A 22,911-nucleotide genomic window follows, 5' to 3' on the forward strand; every position below is an offset into this window, starting at 1 on the left:
TCCAGACCATGGGAGAGGGGAGGTAAGGAGAGAGAAGTGCCAGACAAAGGAATGCAAGGGAAGGGTAATAGAGAGGGGAGGGTAATAGAGAGATGCTGAACTGCAGGAATGGGAAGAAAAGGGAAAGAAAAATGCCAAACCTCCAGGGGAAGAAGGTAAGGGGGAAGAATAGAAATTTCAGACCACTTGATGGGGGAGGGAAAGAGAGAGAGAGATGCCAGATAAGGGGATGAAAGGGAAGGAGGAAAGAGAGATACCAGACCACAGAAAGGGGGGAAGGGAAGGAGAGAGATTTCAGACAACTGGATGGGAAAGGGGGAAGGATAGAGATGCCAGACCAGGGAAGGGAAGGAGGAGGAGCCTGGGTTCTGTTCGCTTGCGGGCGGTGGGCAAGAGGGCAGCGAGGGAATGGAAGGGAGGGAAGCTCACCTCACCAGGCAGTCGGGGGCCCCCTGCCCTGTTTGCTCCCCCTAATGCTGGTCCTGGGGCTCCCCTGATATTTTCAGGCACGAGGCATGTGCCTACTGGGCCTACCCTTTAATCCGGCCCTGCCGAAGCTGATCTCCGAACATGATGAATGCTTGAATGGATTTACTGATTTGGATGTATCTCCCCTGAGGCTGCACACAGTTGATGGAAGTAGGAGCCCTCACTGGTCATAGCTCCTGAAGACGCTTGATAGAGAAACACAGTCCTGTGTGGGCAAGACTGCACATGATCCATTGAAACAGTTTTTTACAATGTGGTGTGACATATGATGAAGAAAGATTATCAGAAGATTAAATGGAACATAACTTTGAGATAAGGGCTTGCATAGCTAAAAAAAAGTTTATGCTGGTAAAAGATGAACATTTTTACAACGGACAGTTAATATGCTTGTTTAACCATTCTGGCAAGGGAGGAGCTCCTAATACTATGTGATATATAGTGTTTTGTAAGCACAAGTTGGTTTGATTAATAAATGTTCTATTAATAAGAATTTCTATCAGGTGATAGCTTCTCTTTATTTAAAGTATTATATTAAGAACTGCAGGAGGTCACATTTGTCAGACAACACTTTGGAAAAACTGACCACTACACCAATGATTTTATGGTGAGAACTTTAAAACAGTCCAAGAATGTAAAATCTTTGAAATCAAAATGATAAAGTATTTTGATACCTCCCAGACAGGACTTAACAGAGATCTGGGCTTTCTTTCCTACTATAGAGACATTAAAAACTGCTTTGCCACCTTTCTGTCTCCTGCCCCCCCCCCTCTCTTCCTCTACCTATTCCTAAAATGCTTTCGTATTTCCTCATATATACCGATATTTGTCTACATTTGCTTTTTTTTTCTGATCTGAAGGGTTACCTTCGAAAGCTCATCATAAAATGCATTGAGTTAATCCAATAAAAAAGGTTTCACCCTATAACCTTTGCTTTATTTCTTTATATTACCAAGGATGTCGTTGAGAATTTTCTTGGCAGTTGCAGAGCACCAAACTATATTTAACTGGTTGACAAACATAGAGATTACAAAACCATGAAGTTCAATATATCACAGAAGATGCACTTTCTACATTCACATTTGGACTTCTTGTCCGCAAATTTTGGTGAGGTCAGCGACGAACATGGCGAAAGATTTCACCAGACCTTTCATCTGTGAACATATAAGCCACAGGTTTGGTTTCATTTTTATGAATTTGCATAAACATTATCATACGTTTTGTTTGTCATATATCTTTGATATAGGTATCATTCGTTATATATATATATATATGTATTTATTTATTTACTTGATTGGCCTCTGGTATTCATTTATTTGTATGGCTTAGAAAAACTTTTTAATATGTTGTGTTATGTTTTTATGTTTAGTGACCCCTGATGCAGGCGTTCCTCAGACGCCGAAACACAGTGCTGTGTTGGGTCCACAGCTTCTGCTTGTGTCCTTTTATGAAATAAACAAGTTGGTTTTACATCAGTGATCTTCAGTGGAGTGTTCATTGTCTGTTCCCACTTCCTTTTGTACTGTTTTATACCCGTGGGTTCTCCGTCCTGTTGGACTTTTTGGTGTTTACCTGAAAGATTTGGACATTATAATCCACATATACTGCTGAGGGGGCACACAGCTGCAGCCACGATCCCAAAGTCAGAGGCAAAGGACCAGGGTTCCACAACAAAACAGGGGCGTCCAAAGTCATACAGAATGGATCCAAAACCTGGAGCCAGGAGATAAAAATGTACAATGCTTTATTAAAAATTGTAACAAAATACACACTGGAACCTTGACCCTACACTGTTTTGGCAAAAAATGCCTTCCTCAGAGGTCCTATGTCCGTATTGGGATGGCATTGGGTTCCATGAGAGATTGGGAGGAATGTTCGAACACCAAGCTGAGGAAAAGTCCTTCTGAAAAACTGAAGAGTAAAAATGAATCTTGAACTCTGGAAGGAAAACCAGGAGTTGTAACCATAACCTCTAGGAATATATGAATGTAATCCTCTATAATAAAACACTAAGCGTGCATGCGCACTTACAATGCTGTGATCCCTCTGTGATGTGTGCTTCCATTTCAGACATGCGCAGTAGAAGGAGCCAGCAGTGGTACGCTGGCTCCTTCTACTGTGCATATGGAGGCACCTTAACCACAGAGGCAGCAACCACGGTGGCGACTCCCCCTCCCGCCTTCACTCCATCTAACACAGGTCCCCCAGGTCTTGCTGCGGCCCGCGGTCTGGCTTGCTCCCTTACTGAAGGTATTCTTCAGTTCGTTGCCGCCGCCGCGGCTCCTCTCACTAGCTACACCTGCGTCGGAAGCCTCACTGAAGTCACGTCAGAGAGAAAGCTTCCGATGCAGGCGCAGATTGTGAGAGGAGCAGCGGCAGAAGCTGTGAGGAAGAGAAATGCTGCTACCCTGCTGCACAGGGAAGGGGTGATTGCTGCTGCAGCACAGGGAAGGGGGGAAATGCTGCTACTGCACAGGGAAGTGGGGGGAATGCTGCTGCTGCACAGGGAAGGGGGGAAATGCTGCTGCTGCACAGGGAAGGGGGGAATGCTGCTGCTGCTGCTGCAGCACAGGGAAGGGGGGACTGCTGTTGCTACACGGAGAAGGGGGGAAATGCTGCAGCAGCACATGGAAGGGGGGGAATGCTGCTGCTGCACAGGGAAGTGGGGGGGAGAGGGTAAGGGGACCAGGGAGCAATCTTGGTTTGCTTTGGGGGGGGAGACAGAAGGAGGCCATGGAGAGAGAACGAAAGACAGGTAGGCAGCGTACGAGAATGAAAGACAGACACACAGAAAGACAGCGGGTAGGGAGATAGACAGTAGAGAATGACACGGGGAGCGATCCCCGCAGGGAGCCGCGGCGTGGCTGCGGTTTGGCTGCGGGCTATGGAGACTCCATAGCCAAATCGCCGCAGACACGGGGACAAAAGTTTTCACAGCCCGCAAAAACGGTGAAAAGATTTGTCCCCGCAGGCAAATGTACCCCCTTCTATGTACCGCTATTTACCTTGTCTTCACCGTGAGTCTTTGGTTCGGGACCGGGTGTCAGATATTTTCCGGCGGCCATGTTTGTCTCCGCGTGGTCTGTCTCCTCAACCCGACTTGCACGTTGCCGCATTGACTCCACCCCCTAATATACAGGCTCTTCATTGGTCAGTTCTTTTTGCTCAAAGAAGAGGACCAATCGCTACTGCCACACCTGATATTTAATGGGTTGTAGTGCAGCAGTAGCGATTGGATTTCGGAGCCGAGCCCAGGATTTGAATTTTGTTTGCAGTCGCTGCCTCGCTTGGATTCACTCGTTTCACTTCGTCAGGTACAAGTAAGTGTTCTCCCTGGCTGATTTAGATGACCACCCAGCTAATCCTGCTGCTGCCGCCGATGCTCCTTCCTGGGCTAACTCGCCGCCGAAAATTTTGTTTGATGCCTGCCTTTTTTTGCCAGCATGCTTCCCTCGGGCCGGGGCTCTATCGTATGCGTGCCGGCTTCCCTTCTCTTCCCCCCCTCCTCCCCCCGGGGACGCTACTTCTGGTTTCGGAGGGAAGAGAAGGGAAGCCAGCAGGCACACAATAGAGCCCCGGAGGGAAGCTTACAACTTGCTGCTTTTACTTGCTTCGGGCCTTCCTTGCTGCCGGGTCCTGCCTTCGTGGAAACAGAAAGTAGGCAGGTCCCGGCAATGAGGAAGGCCCGAAGCAAGTAAAAGCAGCAAGTGTAGTGGTATACCATTTGAGGGGAAAAAAAAACGCACGGACGTCGGACCTGATTCTGCTTGCTCTCGCCACGGACATGGACCGACACGGACCTCAGATTTTTAAGGCGGTACAGGTTTAGATCCGCGAGGTCCGTCAGGACTGTGAGGTCCGCGTTTTACCCCTTCCCCAACCTTGGTGTTTATTGTGGTCAGCCAGGAAGAATGAAATCAAAAAAGTTTGAGTTTAGTCAAGCTGTGATTTGAACTTTATAGGCTTTTTTTTTTTCATCCTTTAACTGGCAGGCAGAAGAATGCTCCATTTATTAATCTTGCAAAGTCTGATACAGGAAAAGCTAGAAGTGCATCAAGATTTAAGGAGCTTGGGGTGTGCAAATCAACTTAATGCAGAGATTACAGTAAAACAAAATCACTTTTCTATTTCACTGCAGCTCTATGAGGTTCTTTTGCCCTTAGCTATAGTCAAATGATGGATAGGAATATGTTTATTTCATTTAAGTTAAGGGAAAACAATATTTTTTCTGAGTATCCTTTAAATAATGGTTCACAAATTAATTCAGCCTGTTTTAAGGCTGGGTTTTGTTTTTCATATTATTGCTTCTATTTTTATAATCCTTAAAAAATAAGGGGCAATTTTCCAAGTGGGTTCTTCCTCGTAGGCACCCTGAGACTGTACAGGGAACGCCTATTCTATAGCAGTGAATGGGCTCCCAGGTTCCATTACAGAATGGTAGCATATAGCCTTAGATTCAGGCGCCTTACAGTTAAAGCAGCCATAGAGCATGTCCACTTGTGGGAGAAATGATTTTATTTTCAGTTTAGTGATCAAAATGTGTCTGTTTTGAGAATTTATATCTGCTGTCTATATTTTGCACTATGGCCCCCTTTTACTAAATCGCAATAGCGGTTTTTAGCACAGGGAGCCTATGACATCGAAAGCAGTGCAGGGCATTCAGCGCATCTCCCTGCGCTAAAAACCGCTATTGCGATTTAGTAAAAGGGGAGGGGGGTATATTTGTCTATTTTTGTATAGTTGTTCCTGATGTGACATTGCATAAAATCATCTGCCTTGATCTCTTTGAAAACCTGCGGAATATATATGGGGTGGGGGAATATTAGTGATAGAAAAATTGTATGAAAAATGACTATTTTCAATTTAGTGATCAAAATGTGTCAGTTTTGAGAATTTATATCAGTTATCTATATTTTGCATTATATTTGTCTATTTTTCTATAGTTGTTTCTGAAGTGACATTGCATATTTTAGTCATCTGTCTTGACCTCTTTGAAACAAATATTAATTAATATTTTCTCTGCATACAGTGTGCTTTGTGTTTCTTTTAATTTTGTGGTTACCATAATGAATTAATATTATATACAGTAGTGATGCTGATGTTTTAAGATTTTGGAGAAATAAACAAGAATGCTGGCCAAAATTAGCAAAAGTTGCACGAGGGATACTGTGCATTCCAGCTACCAGCACATCTTCAGAGAGGGCATTCTCTATTGCAGGAAGGACTGTGGAAGAAAGGAGAACTAGACTGAATCCAGAGATTGTGGATGATTTGTTATAAGGACAATTAAAAGTACAGGTTGTGTTTTGTTTTTGTATAGTTAACTAAGTTGTAAAGAATGTTTCCTTTATACGTTAATAAAGATAAGTATATAAAATCATACCTGTTTGAGGCTTTTATGCATGCTGCGGTGACGGTGACGGGGCGGTGAATGGGATGGCAGTGGCGGTGACGGGGCGGTGAAAGGGATGGCGGTGGCGGTGACAGGGCGGTGCAGAGGATAGTCGGCCGGTGACGGGGCGGTGACTGGGACAAATTTTTTCCCCGTGTCATTCTCTAATAGACAGAAAGAAAGAAAGACAGACAGACAGGGGGCCAGAGACAGAGAGAGACAGAAAGAAAGACAGACAAAGGGGGCCAGGGAGAGAGACAGACAGAAAGAAAGACAGACAGCTGGAGAGAGAGAGACAGAAAGAAAGGAAGAGAGAGACAGGGGCAGGGATAGACACAGAAAGAAAAACAGACAGACATATATTCTAGCACCCATTAATGTAACGGACTTAAACACTAGTGAACTAATAAATCTATATGATTGATTGATTTATTTTATTTTTTATACCATTCTCCCCAGGAAGTTCAAAATGGTTTACATGAATTTATCCAGGCACTCAAGCATTTTTCCCTGTCTGTCCCAGCAGGTTCACAATCTATTTAACATACCTGGGGTAATGAGGAGATTAAGGCCCAAGTTCTGTAACCAGCGCCTAAAATTAGGCACCTATTTCGGAGGTGCCCAACTAGATAGGCGCCTATCTATATTGAATAACAAGCTCAATTAAGCTTTTTAATCAGCACTGATTGAAACATAGGCACCTATCAAGAAAGCGCGATTCTGTAACAAGGCGCCTCTAAAGATTTAGGCGGCCTTCCAAAAAAATAGGCGTTATGCATTTTAGGCATGGGCGTGGCTACGTGTTAGGTGCCTTCTTACAGAATCACTACTCTTAAGCGTGCTTAAGCGCTCGCATGGGCGCCAACTTTTAGTTGTGCCTAGAGCTGGCCTATTTAATGGGCGCCTCCAAAATAGGTGCCGCTCAGCGTGATTCACTATACAGCACCCAATTTTACTTGAATTGCACTGAACAGTGCCTATATCGGCGCCTAACTTTTGGGTGCTTCTTATAGAATTTGCCCTTAAGTGTCTTGCCCAGGGTTACAAGGAGCAGTGTGGTTTTGAACCCACAACCTCAGGGTGCCGAGTTTGTAGCTTTAACCAATGCATCACTTACCATATGGTATTTTGCTGTTGTGCTCTACTTAGGGCTGGATTCACTATGCGCATGGATCCGATCCGATCTGTGGCCATGGGGCTGATTCACGAACCTGCTTTAAACCCACAGGTTAAAACCACGGACTCACACTGCGGGAAGGGGCAGGAGAGTCGGGGCAGCAAGAGGAGGATATTCAGGGTGAGAGCAGGACGGCAAGTCGGGGTGGCAAGAGAGATTTGGGGCAGAGAGCAGGGTGGCAAGTCAGGGCAGCAAGAGGAGATTCGGGGCAGAGCAGGGCGGCGAGTCAGGGCAGAGAGCAGGGCAGCTATAGGAGAGTCGGGGGCAGGAGAGCAGGAGAATCCAGGTAGAGAGCAGGAGATGCAGTCGGAAAGCACATGAGCGACTGGTCCCCAGCAGTCGCTTCTTTTGTTGATCGGCCAGCCCAGTTGGTGTTCCAGATTTGTTTAGTGAATCGCTGCCTGCCTACACTTGCATGCCCTTCCCCCTCATTTGCATGCATGGATCAGATCGAATCGGAGGTTGCTCGTCACCAAGGTTAGTGAATCGGGTCGGGGAACAATCAGGTCGCAAAGTGGTCAAGAAACGATTGGTGTCCTTAATGAATCTAGCCTTTAATGCCAGAAATCCACTTATTTTCTCTAGGTTTTTTTTTTTTTTTCCCCAGGAATGAGGAGTGAGAAGGGGCCACTGTAAGGGAGATGGGAGAGGAGGCAGCCAGTTCTAACAGGGTAGGAAAAAAGGAGGAAGGAAGATATGCAAATTAAGCATTAAATGAAAACAACAACAAAGCAAAGGCAGATTGAAGCTTAAACGAATTATGAATTGAGACCCACAAAGGAAGTATTCAAAGAAGAGATGATGAGGATAGGAGAGAGATTTATTTCTGTCTCTCCAAATTTTCTTTGGCTGCCTCTTATCCTACTTGCCTCACTTTCTCCAACCAAGAGCCAGAAGTGTTCAAACAAACCCATTAAAACCAAAAAAAGAAACAAACTATTCTCTCTCTTTGTCCATCTCGTTCCTGCTTTTCCCATTTAAAAAAAAAAGCTCTCTTTTTAATGATTGCTTATCTCTTGCTATCCCTCTCTCATTTTTCACTTTCTCTTTAAGGAAAACCAAGAGCTCGCCCCACCCAGAACAGGATTATATAAGCAGGATAAGTGCCAGATCGCCTCTCTGTCAGCACAGAGTTCAAAGACAGCTAACAATGACTGAGCAATTTATCACCAAACTTGACGCAGCATTAGATGCCGCTAAAGGCTTATCAGATGAGGAGCTGTTGATTGCTTGCGATGGAATGCTCTATCCCAGCACTTTTACCAGCCTGGAAACTTTGCAAGCCCTCGATTCCTTTGAAGCCAGAAGCGATGATCTGATGGTGGTGGGCTATGCTAAGTCTGGTATGTACTTATTAACCAAAGCTAGGTTTGTCAAGACTGGTGACTCTTCAAGCACATTCCATAATCTGTAGTGATTGTAAAATCCCGGTACATCAGAATTATTGGTGGTGGTGGAGAGTCTTTTCTTTCGGGGGGATTGTAAAATGATTATTTTTTTGTCTTCTCTTCTGTTACATCACATTCAAAAAGGCAACCAAGAAAAAACTCTGGAAAACTGGCAAACCTAAAATATAACAAAAAGAGCAATTGGCAGAACCCTACATTAACCTCTCAAAGAACATATGCTGGCTTTATTTAAATAAAAATGAATAAAGGTGAGCCACCTCAGTACGGGCCAAAGTTGAACACTTTAATACTGTTATGTAACTTTTCTAGCCCCGGGCAAAAGACCAGCACCAGGTTAAAAAAACCTCAATAAGTCCTGCTTCGTACATCATTCGGTCTCTGTAACGATAAATAGTGAATACGGAAAACTAAGGGGTCCTTTTACAAAGCCGCGCTAGCGGTTTTATCGCACACCCCGGATTAGCGCACGCTATAGCTGGAAATCTACCGCCTGTTCAAAAGGAGGCGGTAGCGGCTAGCGTGCGCTATTCCACGCGTTAAGGCCCCGGCGCGGCTTTGTAAAAGGAGCCCTAAGAATAAACGCTCAGCAAGAGGCTTTAAAAGGAGAATGGAGGGGCAAAAAAAGAACGATTCAAAAAGCCCCACCCCTTGAATAAATATTTTCAAAATGTTTTCAAAAGTGCTTGTGATATAAAAAGATGTAGGAAAAAAAAGTCATAATTCATTCACAAAATTTATATAAGTCCCAATGAGCAATAATCGAAGGTCACAGTCCATTCACAAGACTTATCTGAATCCTGATTAAAGTGTTCAACTTTGGCCCTACTGAAGTGTCTCGCCTTTATTAATTTTGATTTAAATAAAGTCAGCATATATTCTTTGAAAGGTTAATATAGGGTTCTGCCAATTGTTCTTTTTGTTACATCACATTCCAATCATTGGTCGAAATGAAAGCTAGCAAACAATTTGTAGGTATTAGGTAATACTTTAAAAAAAAAAATTGTACCGATCTTACATTTTCTATAACAAAAACTTTATTATTTTCTCTTGGTAACTTAGAACAGTCTGAAAAAAAACAAGCAATGAAACAGGTACAAAACATGTGCTGAAAAAATCACAAAACCCCAAAATTCTGTATATAGGGCCATAAGTTGTGCGTACAAATCGGTGTACATAGGATTCTGACTGTCAGCAAAATCCCTTTGAATCACCCCACCCAGAAGTGTAGCAAGGGTGAGAGGTGCCCGGGACAGAGACACCCCTCCCCCTCTTCTCCGCCATGGCTCCTTCTCCACCCCCCCTCTTACCACCACACATGCACACCCCTTCCCTCCCTGTACCTCTTTTAACTCCCCTGGCGTGAGCAGCCTCACCAACTCACTGCCCGCGTCAGCATCGGTTCTCTCTCTCTGATGTCCTAGGTGCAGGACCCAGAAGTGGCATTAGAAGGAGAGCCAATGCTGCCGCGAGCAACAGGTTGGAGTCACGGTGGTGGTGGTGGGGGGGGAGGGAGAGGGGAGTGAAGGCGCGCATGTGGCTGGGAAGAATGTGAAGGAGTGGGAGGGAGGGGTACCAGTGCCCAGGCAGACTGTTCCCTGCCCCCTCATCCATCACATGATAGAAACTTGCTCCCAGCACTAAAAGTTCTTCCTATCTTTCTAAACCACTATGGAAGCCGTGATTTGCTGTCCTTGAAGCAGGATTCTTGCCATCTGCAAATCCCTTTAAATTACTCCACCTATCATATAATAGAGACTTGTACGTACTTTCTATAGTTTCTCTCTCTTATCTCTGCTTGCTTGTGGAGACATAATTGAAGATTGATTGAGCTACACTGTCCACGTATCCCTGTTGCTTAGACCCACCCTGTGCTCACATTATCTTTATACTCCACTTAACTAGCCTTAACAATCCTCCGGTTGATCGTGACAAGGGAAAATCATCACTAACTGAGGATCATAAGTCCAAACCTTTCATCAGGTGGCCCTCTTAACTATCACCGAGACATCCTTTCCTTATACTTATAAGCAAACCCCCAGTTTACTGCTGCATTAGTTATAACTGCTAATACAAGGAAACCTGTCTACCACATCCACCTTCCTTACAAAGGAAGCCTTGTAATCTACCTGCAGACTCCTCATAGCACTCCCCATGGTGATCCCCTGGCCCATCCAGATCAACCTCACCCCAGGTGTCATTTTCCTCTTCAAGTCTATTGCACCTTCTTCTCTTGATACTAACCTTATCCAATCTCCCTTTCTACCCCAAATCACTGCATTCCTCAATTCCACATTGTCCACTTTCTGAATTCACCACCTCACTATCCCTTTTATTGCCCACCTTTGTCACAGTTTTAAGGTGTCAACAGTTGCTCTCTCTTATTCAACCTTGCCAATCCTGTCTGACTGCATCTCACCTGCATCACTATCATCGCACCTTTCCTACTCTTCTGCTCCTCATTTTGTTCACTGCTGGGGACATCAACCCCAATCCTAGGCCTCCTAATCAAGTCTCACACCACTCATACAGATCACACTGCAAAGTCTTCATCTTATTTCTGTTCCTCTCCTCTTCCCTTCTTCACTACTTTTCTCATGTGCCCTGTGGAATGTCCACTCTATCTCCAACAAGCTCACTTATGTCCACGACCTCTTTATCTCTTATTCTTTCCACCTGTTTGCACTAACTGAGATCTTACTCTGCCCTTAAAACTGTTTCAGTCTTTGCCCTATGTCATAGAGGTTACCTTTTCTCTCATATGCCCCGCCCAGTTGGTCGTAGAGGAAGGCTTGGGCTGTTACTCTTATCCTCCTGTAGAATTCAACCTCTTCTCCTACCTCAGTCTCACTGCTTCTCCTCCCTCGAAGTCCACTCCATCCATCTATTTGCTCCCCTACCTCTCCAAATAGCAGTTATTTAATGACCCCCTGACAAATTCCTATCTTCCTTTCTCACTGACCTTGGCTCCTGGCTCTCTGTCTTTCTCAAACTGTCATCTCCTTCCCTCATTCTAGGTGATATCAACATTCATGCTATGGTGGATCCTCGTCCACCGCCATTCAGCTGTCAGCCATGCGCCGGTGCTGAAAGTGCCTGCTGCCGGTTCTTTGCTGGGCTGCTGCAGGGCCTTGAGCATCTGTACATGCTCAAGGCCTTCTGGCTCTCACCCTCTCTGAGATTCTCATGAGCAGCAGCCCAGCAGAGAACTGATGGCAGGCACTTTCAGCACCGGCACACGGGTATGGACAGGGCCGGTCAGTGGGGGGAGGAGGCGATCTTGATCATGAAGGGAGGGAGCAGCGCCGGTGGCCTCTGGGGAGCAGTAAAGCCAGTTCCCGGGGTGGGGTATCAAAGTGGAGGAAGACAGTAGTGGGGGAAGACAGAAGAAGTGATATGGGTCGGGGGTTGGAGGTCAGGTCAGAGAGATGTACCTAAGTCAGTGGAACGAATCATCTGAGTTGTCATTATGGCCTATGAGAAACTTTGCTTTGGGAGGCTGTAGTATTGCAGACAGCTTACCCTTCTCTCCTTCAAGAACAGAGAGAGAGATGTTAAGGATAAAAGAAAAGGCAGATAAAGGAAACACAACTAAATGATATTGACTGAAGTAAGCAGATTGGTACCAGCAGTTTAAAATCTTCAGAAAACAACCGGGTTAGTACTGGCAAGTTGGTGAAATCAATCCAGTGAGGCAGGGAGAACCTAGAGGACCAGAGGTTTAGGCAATAGTCTCTCTGGTTTTGGTGTTCTTTGGATAATTGCAGGGCTCAGATTTGGGGTCAGGGGAACCTAGAGGGCCAGAGGTTTAGGAAACAGTCTCTCTAGTTTGGATGTTATTTGAATAATTGCAGGGCTCTGATTTGGGACATAATAGGGAGATGTTAGATTAAGTTTAGGATCCCTTATGTCTAGTTATCTGGGAGGATGAAGAACCAGGAAGTAAGAAAACTACGGTAAGTGGTCATGACTCAAAGACTGGCAGCTGGGATATATTCTTGCAGTATGGGCAGGAACAATTCTGGTCTTTTCTGTTTCTGCTTACTATTTTATTATTAATTTAAATGACACCGTATGTTTGGTGCTTTCTTGTTTTAGGTACTAATTGGGTTGTAAACATTTTAAAAGGGCTAGCACGTATAGTGTCACCATTACACACTGACGAAGCTGCAGAATTTCCATATCTTGAATTTGGAGATCCGGATAAATATGAGGTTGGTACAGAATTATTATTAATTAATGTATGTTGATGCGGGTGGATATTGAAGTGTATTAATGTTTTGATACACTTGTGCTTTAAAGGAAATTGTATTTTTCAATTTTCCATGGACGTTTCTCCCATTAAAAATAGGGGTATATTGCTATGAGAAATCAGAAGCAATATACCCCTATTTGGGAGAGATATGGACACAGAAGGGAGTTTCAGGATATAGGGACATAGAAGGGTAATGCTGGATGGTGAGGAAGTAGGCAAACGAAGGGACAATGCTGAAAATGAGGATATGGATACAGAGGGTAGATAGGGAAACACAGAAAAATAGAATCATGATGGCAGATAAAGGCCAAATGGCCCATCTAGTCTGCCCATCCGCAGTAACCATTATCTCTTTCTCTCTCTTAGAGATCCCACGTGCCTATCCCAGGTCCTTTTGAATTCAGACGCAGTCTGAAGCAGAAGGATGCACAGGGCCAGAGACACAGGGGTAAAATGCTGGACAGTGGTGGTTGTGGTGGGGTGATAGGGACACAGAGTAAAGTTAGGCATGGAGAGAGATGTTAAATGGACAGGAGATACTAGAAGAGATCTAAGAGAAGACAGAGGAAAGTAGAAACCAGAGACTCACAGGGACCAATACAAAAAAATAAAATGTCTAAACAACGAAGGTAGAAAAATAATTTCATTTTCAATTAAGTGATTAGAACAGGGGTGCCCAATGGTCGATTGTGATCGACCAGTAGATCGCAAAGACATTGCGAGTCGATCATGTTGCCTTTGCGATCTTGTTCTTCCTTCTTCCCCGAGCCAGGCCAGGCACATACAAGTGCCGGACCCACATGACTTTTGACGTTGGAGAGGAAGCTCTGGGCCAGCCAGCTTTCATGAGTCTCTAGTTGCACTTCCTTCTTTAAATCCAATATTTCTTTCTTTATGTCTTTCTTTCTGCCCCATCCCCTTTTCTTTCTGTCTCTCTTTCTTTCTCTTTCTCTCTCCCCCTGCCCTCTCTTTATTTCTGTCTTTATCTCTCCCCCTGTCTTTCTTTCTATCTCCCCCTACCCCTTCTTTATATCTGTGTTTCTTTCTCTCTCCCACTGCCTGTGTTTCTTTCTCTCTCCCCCTGCCTGCCTTTATTTCTCTCTCCCCGCCGGCCTTTCTTTCTCTCTCCCCCTGCCCCCCAAGCCGATTTCTTGGGGGGCAGGGGGCTTGGGGGGCACGATGGCTTGGGGGGCAGGGGGAGAGAGAAAGAAAGGCGGGTGGGGGAGAGAGAAATAAAGGCAGGCAGGGGGGAGAGAGAAAGAAACACAGGCAGTGGGAGAGAGAAAGAAACACAGAAATAAAGAAGGGGGTAGGGGGAGATAGAAAGAAAGACAGGGGGAGAGATAAAGACAGAAATAAAGAGAGGGCAGGGGGAGAGAGAAAGAGAAAGAAAGAGAGACAGAAAGAAAAGGGGATGGGGCAGAAAGAAAGACATAAAGAAAGAAATATTGGATTTAAAGAAGGAAGTGCAACTAGAGACTCATGAAATCACCAGACAAAAAGGTAGGAAAAATGATTTTATTTTCAATTTAGTGATTAAAATGTGTCCATTTTGAGAATTTATATTTGCTGTCTATATTTTGCACTATGGCCCCCTTTTACTAAATCGCAACGGTGGATTTTAGCGTCGGGAGCTGCGAGGGACATTCAGTGCAGCTCCATGCACCAAGAACCGCTATCACGGTTTAGTAAAAGGGGAGAAAGTATATTTGTCTATTTTTGCATAGTTGTTACTGACGTGACATTGCATATTTTAAAGTCATCTGCCTTGACCTCTGAAATCCCCCCTGAATACAAATGATAATTAACATTTTCTCTGCATACAGTGTGCTTTGTGTTTTTTTAAATTTTATTGTTGTAGATCATTTTGACTTGGTCATTTTAAAAGTAGCTCGCAAGCCAAAAGTGTGGGCACCCCTGGATTAGAATATATCATTTTCTGGAATAACAACTGCTAGAGCCAGGACTTAATTTGTAAACAAAAAAGGAAGTGGAACTCCCTTTCCCTCTCCTATCCTCCCCCAAGTCATATGAATGTTACTTCTCTCTTGCCCCCTCCCCCCACTGTGGTGATCGGCACTTCTCTCTTATTCCCTTCCCTCTCCTCCCCCCCGCAGTGACTGGTACTTCACTCCCCCTTCCCTCCCCACTTCTGTGGTGACTTGCAACCTGGTGTCAACCTGGTGTCAACCTTTCCTGTCTGGGTGACCAGGCGATCCGTTCTCTCAAAACCTCACCCCTTGCCACTGCCACAAAATTTCACCATCATAACAGGAAGTTGTGTCAGAAGAAAGGGCTGTGGGGTTGGCGGGTGCAGCACATCAGTCATGCTGCTTGCTGCAGGTGAAAATTTTACCTTTAACAGGTACTTGGTGGCAGCAGTGGTGAAGGGGAGAGGTTAGGTAGGCAGGTGGTGCTATGATGTAAGGATTATACCACTTCTGGTGGGAATGGTGTTAAATACATAACTGAGCACTTTACAAAATTATTTAAGGATTTTGAAGATTTAAATTAGATTTTATGCTTTATAGGACACAGAGGGACAATGCCAGACATGGGAAGATGGCTAGACATGGAGGAGAATAGGAATGCATAAGGGAGATGTTGGACTTGGGAGGGATAGATATGCAAAGGAGTAAAATGGGAGCCACCCAAGTTTGGTTGGGTGGCAGATAACATTGGGCGAAGTCAGGACATAAAGGAGAATGTGGAGTAAATTGCTAAGAATGGGAGGTCTGGGATTGGAGCAGAGAAGGAAAGGGGAGGAGATAGGAAGGATATGGAGTGATGATTGGTGGAGAGAAGAAGTGGGAAGAAATAGAAGGAATAGAAAAAGGGAGGTGGTTAGAAGGGCAAGCATGAGGAGAATTTGGTGGACAGGAGTATTAATTGGAAAGAGCTGAGGAAAGTAGGAAGCGAAGTTTCCCTCCTGTCCTCCCTTAGGCTGCGGTACTAGGTCAGGGTTTGGTAGGTGGAGATATGGAGGGGGGGGGACGGTTGCAGCTTTTTTTATGGCAGTTGGGGGCCTAGACAAGAACTGTTATATCAGAGGGGGTTAAAGTTAAGTCATGGGATATATGAGTAATTGAAAATATAGACTCATGGCCGCGAGTAAGGTGGCTTGACGACACCATAAGTCACTAGATCATATAAAATTTGTATAGTGGATACTGAAACTAGTTTCATTACTGAATAGCTCCAGTGAGAGATCCGCAAAATGTAATTTTGTGCTTGATGTATATTTGAAAGTTGTTCTTCATGTTATTTAAATAAAGCTGTGGCCAATATTATGCCAATAAGCATAAGATGTTGGGGGACTTATTTGTATGAATGTGAGGGAAATTGTTTAATGTCTGATGTATGAGTCCCAATGTTATGGACACAGGGGGAGAGAATATGGATATAGAATGGTGATGATGATGAGGGCAGAGATAGGCACAGGGGAAATACTAGAAAGGGAAATATAGGAGACATAGAGAAAGGAGATGCCGAACATGGGGATAAATAAATTTGCCAGTCTATAACTTCTACATTGGCCAGTGTAATATACCAAACATCAATCAGTCAATGTATCTTCTATATCAAAAGATTTTCTCTCTCTCTATTATTCGGGCATCAGACATGCCAGTTGTTCGCCTCAATTTTTGGCGATACAACAATCTTAGTGGCTATGGCTGTGGCTTCTTCATTCGCCCACTTGCTGAAAAACTTTTAACGTTTTTTATGTATTTTTAAGTTTTTTATGTTTTTTATATAAAGTGCTTTATGCTTTCACAAATGATTACAAAGAAATAACATATCTTAAAAGCGTTGTTTCCTTGATAAGATCGGGTCAGGGACCTGTCATATCGACATGTTTCGCCGTGAGGCTTTTTCAAGATTAAGTCCCCTGCACAAATGAAAGAAGACAATATAACTCCTGTCCCCATACTTTTATGCATGGGGAACATGGGGACAAATGCATACACAAAGATAGAAAATAGATAGTGAGCATGGAGAAAAAACAAATGCCAAATGGTCAGGAGACCCTGGTGAATGAGTTTAGAGAAGATAGAAGAAAACAGAAAACATAGCCTGAAACCAACATGATTTGAAGAATAAAATGACCAGACAACAAAAGATATAAAAATAATTTTATTTTCTATTTTGTGATTAGAATATATTAGATTTGAAAACATAAGTGTGAAAACATAAAAGTTTAGCTATAATACCAAGAAATTTGCTCCATTAAGCAAAAATAATAATATCAGATTTTAAGAAAAATGGAGCTTTTTGTAATCAGTGGCTTTGAGTGACCCCAGGATGGACTTAAAAAAAAATTTCTGATCAAGCACAATCAAATTCAAGGGGAAAACTTCAATTCACACAGTTTTTCCAACTTTAAGGGCTCCTTTTACTATGCTGCGTTAGGGCTTTAACGCACAGAATAGCGCACACTACATTGCCGCACGCGCTAGACCTTAACGCCAGCATTGAGCTGGCATTAGTTCTAGAAGCATAGCGCACGGTAATTTCCTGCGTGCGCTAAAAACGCTAGCACACCTTAGTAAAAGGAGCCCTAGGTTTTTCTGGACAACCCTAGTTGTACAGGCATGGCGCAAAAAGTCTGGGGCACAGACAAACATGGAACTGGACTTTATCATTCAGAAAAAGGCTATTGTGCTGATGGTGAGTGAGCGGAAGAAATATCCCTTTCTCTCCTGTGCCTTCGGGACCCAGGACCCCTTTTTTGACCTGAAAAAAATACATCTGTGCTTCCTGACCCTGACTTACCTCCCCTAATTGGTTAAGTCAGGGCCATACCAAGTGCTACATTATTTGAGCAGTCCATCTCCACAAAATGAAAGAGAGGTGGGGTGCAACAACTGCGCCTCATCTTTTATCTCCTCTGCATGGCTGCAGTGCGGTGGACAGGGCATGAGCTCTATGGGACATGTCACACAGGGCATGATTGCAGTTAGCAAACACTTAATTGGCACTAGTTATGATTTGTCCACTGATCTGGCTGTGTGCTATTCTGTAACTAAACTGGATTACATGCAACTCAAAAGGGGGTGTGGCCATGGGAAGGGCAGGGGCATTTACAAAAGATATGTGCAGTGTTCCAGAACAGCAGAGGTTGTAGGAGTATTACAAATCTGCTTCAACTCGAAAATCAATTATCTGTCCAAAACATCTGAACTTTTGAATAAGAAACCAAAAACTAGTCTAAAAGATATTTGGAGCATTGAGATTAAGCAGCAGATTTCTGCAACTCAGTGGCCACGGATTTGGACTTGGAGGATGAGGTGTATAATGTCAGCATCTATGAGACAAATGTGGTTGTTTTTGTTACACAGAACTTTTGGGACCCCAGTTTGTTTGCAAAAAAAAGATAGTTCTAAATCTAATAGATGCTGGCACTGTCATCTTGAGATAGGGACACTAGACCATCTGTTATTTTTTTGAAGTCGATATGGATGGATTCCTCTATTCCACTAACTAACTTTGTTGTCATCTGTGGAACATTATTGCATATCAAACCACCGTTGGACAGATATAAATGTTGGCTTTTCCTTATAATGACTGGGATAGCCATGCAGATGGTTACTCATAATTGGAAGAATTAGGATTGCCTTAGTTTTACTTTTTGGTGGGCGAATTTGTGCTTGTGCTATAAGTATGAGAAGATGAATATTGACATGTTGGGACATAATAAGTCATTCAGATTAGTTTGGGGTCCATTGACAACTTTTGTTATTTCCTTATAGTTGTCTCTTATGTTTATTTTTCTGTTGTTTTGCACACGCATCCAGGGGAGGGTGGGAGGGGGATATCTCTTTTGTTTTGCTTTATTCCTTGCTTGAAAATATTGGAAGGGGAGGGGTTATTCGCTCTGTATCGTTATTGATTGATTATAAGTGCTTATTGTGATTATTAATGTATATATATATATATATATATAATGTCTTACACTTTTTGTTAGTTTGGAAAATTTAATAAAAATTTTTTTTTAAAAAATTATCTGTCCAAAATATTGTGCCATCAGTCAAACATCAATTAAATTCATTGTCAATGTACAAACTCAAAACTTCTCTCTAAACAACTTGCAGCCTACAAACCTGTAGAACTAGGTTCAATTCCTACTGCAGCTCCTTAAGTCACTTAAGCCTCCTTTGCCTCAGGAACAAAACCATATATGTAAACCACTTTGATTGTAACCACTGGTTGAGCTGCTGCCTCTGCACTCAGAGGTTATGAGATCAAATCCCAGTGCTGCACCTTATGACAATGGGCAAGTTACTTAATCCTCCAGTGCCCACCACTTTGAATGTCAGCTTTTTTTTGCTTTTTTTTTAAATTCTTTATTGATTTTCACATAACAGTGCAATACACAAACATATAAACATAAAATAAGTCAAGAAAAGCACATTTATCTTACAGACATATATGAGCAACCATTTTAACCTGCCCACCCACCCCATGACTAATCAATAAAAACACAAATACATAGAATCTATCAATAACCTGATTCAATAATGTCAGCTTTGATATTGAGGGGATGCTGCCACTTATTTGCCATTTTGGAGTGCTGTTTGATGAATTTTGTTTGGTTTCCATCTACTCATATGTGGAAAGACTAAAGAGGTTAGGACTCTTCAGCTTGGAAAAGAGATGGTTGAGGGGAGATATGATTGATGTCTACAAAATCCTGAGTGGTGTAGAATGGATACAAGTGGATCGATTTTTTTACTGCATCAAGATTTACAAAGACTAGGGGACACTCAATGAAGTTACAGAGTAATACTTTTAAAACCAATAGAAGGAAATATTTTTTTCACTCAGAGAATAATTAAGATCAGGAATGCATCGCCAGAGGATGTGGTAAGAGCAGTGAATGTAGCTGGTTAAAAAAAAAAAAAGTTTGGACAAGATCCTGGCGAGCAGGAGAGTGTGAGAGGCGCTTGTAGAGAGAAGCCAAAAGGGAGAAAAGTAGAGAGAGAAGTAGGAGGGGAAGAGAGGAATTGGTGAGAGTTAGCTCCGCCCACCTCCTAACGTCGACCACTGAAGCTCCCCCTTAAAAGGGGAGGGGCCAACGGTGCATGTCGAAGGCGAGCATTAAAGGCGCTCGCTTTAGCGAGAGCGCTTTTGCAAAGAGCCTTGAGAAAGGATGAGCCACCGCTAAAGGAGAGCAGAAGGAGACCACAGCAGGCGCAGAGGACAAAGCAGGTACAACAGGTACAGAGGACACATAATCAGGCAGACACAGAGGACACAGAAGGCAGACGCAGCAGGTACAGAGAACACACCACCACACACCGCTAAAGGAGAGCAGAAGGAGGACACAGCAGGCGCAGAGGACAGCCACAGCAGACACAGAAGACATCCACAGCAGACTGGCAAGCAGGCAGCAATGGAAGCAGCAGACAGAATCAAGATGTTGAGCTACCCAGTTTTCTGCACCGTCTGCCATATGTATGATTACCTCCTCTCTAGGAGGAGGTCATACTTATGCGCTTGATGCAGAGAACTGGAGAGCCTGAAGAAACAAGTCAGATTCCTGCAGGGTAGAATACTGGAACTGAAGGCACTTCAAGCAGTGGAGGAGCGAGACAGAGAAACAAAGAACATCAAGACAGAGGAAGCAGAGAACAAGACAGAGGACACCATCAAGGAAGAAGTCCGAGAGCTGGAGAAGTTCATAGAGGAGGCATACAGGGAGGCTGTGGAAAATAACCTGCAACAGGGGAACTGCTGAATTACATCTACAGAGAGTGTGGACCACCACGAAGAAATGGGTGACACAGCAGCGAGAATGAAGGACATGGATCTTTGGCTGGAGAGATGGACATACACCAGGGACACGGATCTGCGGCTGGAGAATCAAGAGAAGATAGAGGACAGCAGTCGTTGTGGGGGCACCATCATTAAACAAGTCGACAGCCACATAGCGAGAGGAAGACTGGATCAGCTGGTGACCTGCCTACTGGGAGCCAAGGTAGAAAACATAGTGAGCCGCATCGATAGGATCATTGACAGTGTGGAAAAAGAAGATATGGCGGTGGTGATCCATGTGGGGATGAACAAAGTGAGCAACAGAAACTACAACAGGGACATACTGAAGGACCAGTTCCGGATGCTAGGAAGGAAGCTGAAGACCAGAACGCAGAGGATAGCATTCTTGGAGATCCTGCCAGTATCCAGGGCTGATGAGAAGAGGCAGATGGAGCTGCAAGCGTCAACGCGTGGATGCGGCGCTGGTGTGAGGAAGAAGGATTCCACTTCATGCGCAACTGGACGACGTTCTGGGGGAACAGCAAGCTATACAGGAAGGACAGACTCCACCTCAGCAGAGACAAAATGAGGCTACTTGCAAGCAACATCAAGAGAGAAGTGGAGAAGTTTTTAAATTAGGAAGAAGGGGAAAGCCGACAGTCGACCGAGAGAGAGTCGATGGTTCAGGAACTGGTATACCTGGAGGATACTATGCAAGAAGAGGAAGGGAAAGACTCACTGGATCATAGGCAAGACAGATCGAAAAGGACACAAGAGGGAAGGAAATGCAAAAAAGGAACAGGCCGCAAACTCAAGTGTATGTACATGAATGCAAGGAGCCTTAGGAATAAGATGGATGAATTAGAAGCTATAGCACAAAAAGATAACGTTGACATCAAAGGCATCACAGAAACATGGTGAACTGAGGAAAACATCTGGGACACTGTGCAACCGGGATACAAACTGTACCACAGAGAAAGGTGGGGGCATTACCAGATACGTCAAAGAGGAAATTGAATCTACTGGAGAAAACACGCCACAACTGATGGATAAGTTAGAGTCTCTATGGGTCAAAATTCTGGGAACAAATGGCCTGGAAATGAAGATCGGCATCTACTACTGATCCCCAGGGCAGTCTAAAGAAATTGAGGGAGCAATGACAGACGAGATTAAACGCAACTGCAAGGGAGGCAACACAGTTATCAGGGTGACTTCAACTATCTGGGAATAGACTGGAATCTAGGCACCTCCGGCTGCGTTAGGGAGACCAAGTTCTTGGATGCTGTAGACGATTGCTTCCTGGAACAACTTGTGAAGGAAAATACTAGAGGAAATACAATCTTGGACTTAATTCTAAATGTCCTGCGAGGACCAGCACAAGATGTAGAAGTAGAAGGGACCCTGGGAAACAGTGATCACAATATGATCCACTTCGATCTGGACACAGGGGAGAAACATCAGTCCAAAACGACAGCCACGATACTGAACTTCCAAAAAGGGAATTACGAAGAGATGAGACTCATGGTAGGGAAGAAGATTAGGAAGAGGATAAGCACTGTAAAAATGCTAGAGCAAGCTTGGTCCCTTTTTAAGGACACAGTCACTGAGGCGCAAAATCTATATATACTGCGTATCAACAAGGGATCCAAGAGGAAAAAGAACAAAGAACTGGAGTGGCTCTTTGTAGAGGTGAAGGAAGCGATCAGAGACAAGAAATCTTCGTTTAAGGAATGGAAAAGGTCAAAAACGGATGAAAACTGGAACAAGCACAAACAACATCAACGCAGGTGCCATAGGGTGGTAAAAGGGGCCAAAAAAGACTACGAGGAAAAAATAGCAAAGGAGGCGAAAAACTTCAAGCCGTTCTTTCGATATTTCAAGAGGAAACGACCTGCAAAGGAAGCGGTGGGACCATTGGATGACCATGGAATAAAGGGAGTGCTAAAAGAGGACAAAGCAATCGCCGACAAACTGAACACATTTTTTGCGTCTATATTTACCGAAGAAGATTTACACAGCATACTGGAATCCATCAGGCTATATGCTGGAAACGAAGAAGGAAAGCTGACAGGATTGACGATCAGTCTAGAGGAGGTGTGTAGGCAGATTGATAGGCTTAAGAGCGATAAATTCCCGGGACCGGATGGCATCCATCCAAGGGTCATCAAGGAACTGAAAGGGACCATAGCTGAACTGCTTCAACTAATAGCCATTCTGTCGATCAAATCAGGAAAGATTCCGGAAGACTGGAAGATGGCAAATGTTACGCCGATCTTCAAAAAAGGTTCAAGGGGAGATCCGGGAAACTACAGACCGGTGAGTCTGACCTCAGTACCGGGAAAGATTGTAGAGGCGCTGATAATGGACCGCATCATTGATCACCTTGAAGGACATGGGCTGATGAGGACTAGTCAGCATGATTTTAGCAAAGGCAGATCTT

General features: G+C 44.0%; 1 protein-coding gene across 1 annotated transcript in view; it reads left to right on the forward strand.

Moving 5' to 3' along the window:
* The first annotated feature begins 8,126 nt into the window (after positions 1 to 8,126).
* The window catches only part of LOC117357521 (sulfotransferase 6B1-like), a 46,341-nt gene continuing 31,556 nt past the window's right edge, over positions 8,127 to 22,911 (forward strand). The window contains exons 1-2 of the mRNA XM_033938258.1: positions 8,127 to 8,398; positions 12,560 to 12,675. Coding sequence (XP_033794149.1) covers positions 8,206 to 8,398; positions 12,560 to 12,675 — 309 coding nt within the window. The 5' untranslated portion in view covers positions 8,127 to 8,205. The remainder of the gene's footprint in view (positions 8,399 to 12,559; positions 12,676 to 22,911) is intronic.

This window comes from Geotrypetes seraphini, chromosome 3, assembly GCF_902459505.1.
Source record: "Geotrypetes seraphini chromosome 3, aGeoSer1.1, whole genome shotgun sequence".
Taxonomy (NCBI): domain Eukaryota; kingdom Metazoa; phylum Chordata; class Amphibia; order Gymnophiona; family Dermophiidae; genus Geotrypetes; species Geotrypetes seraphini.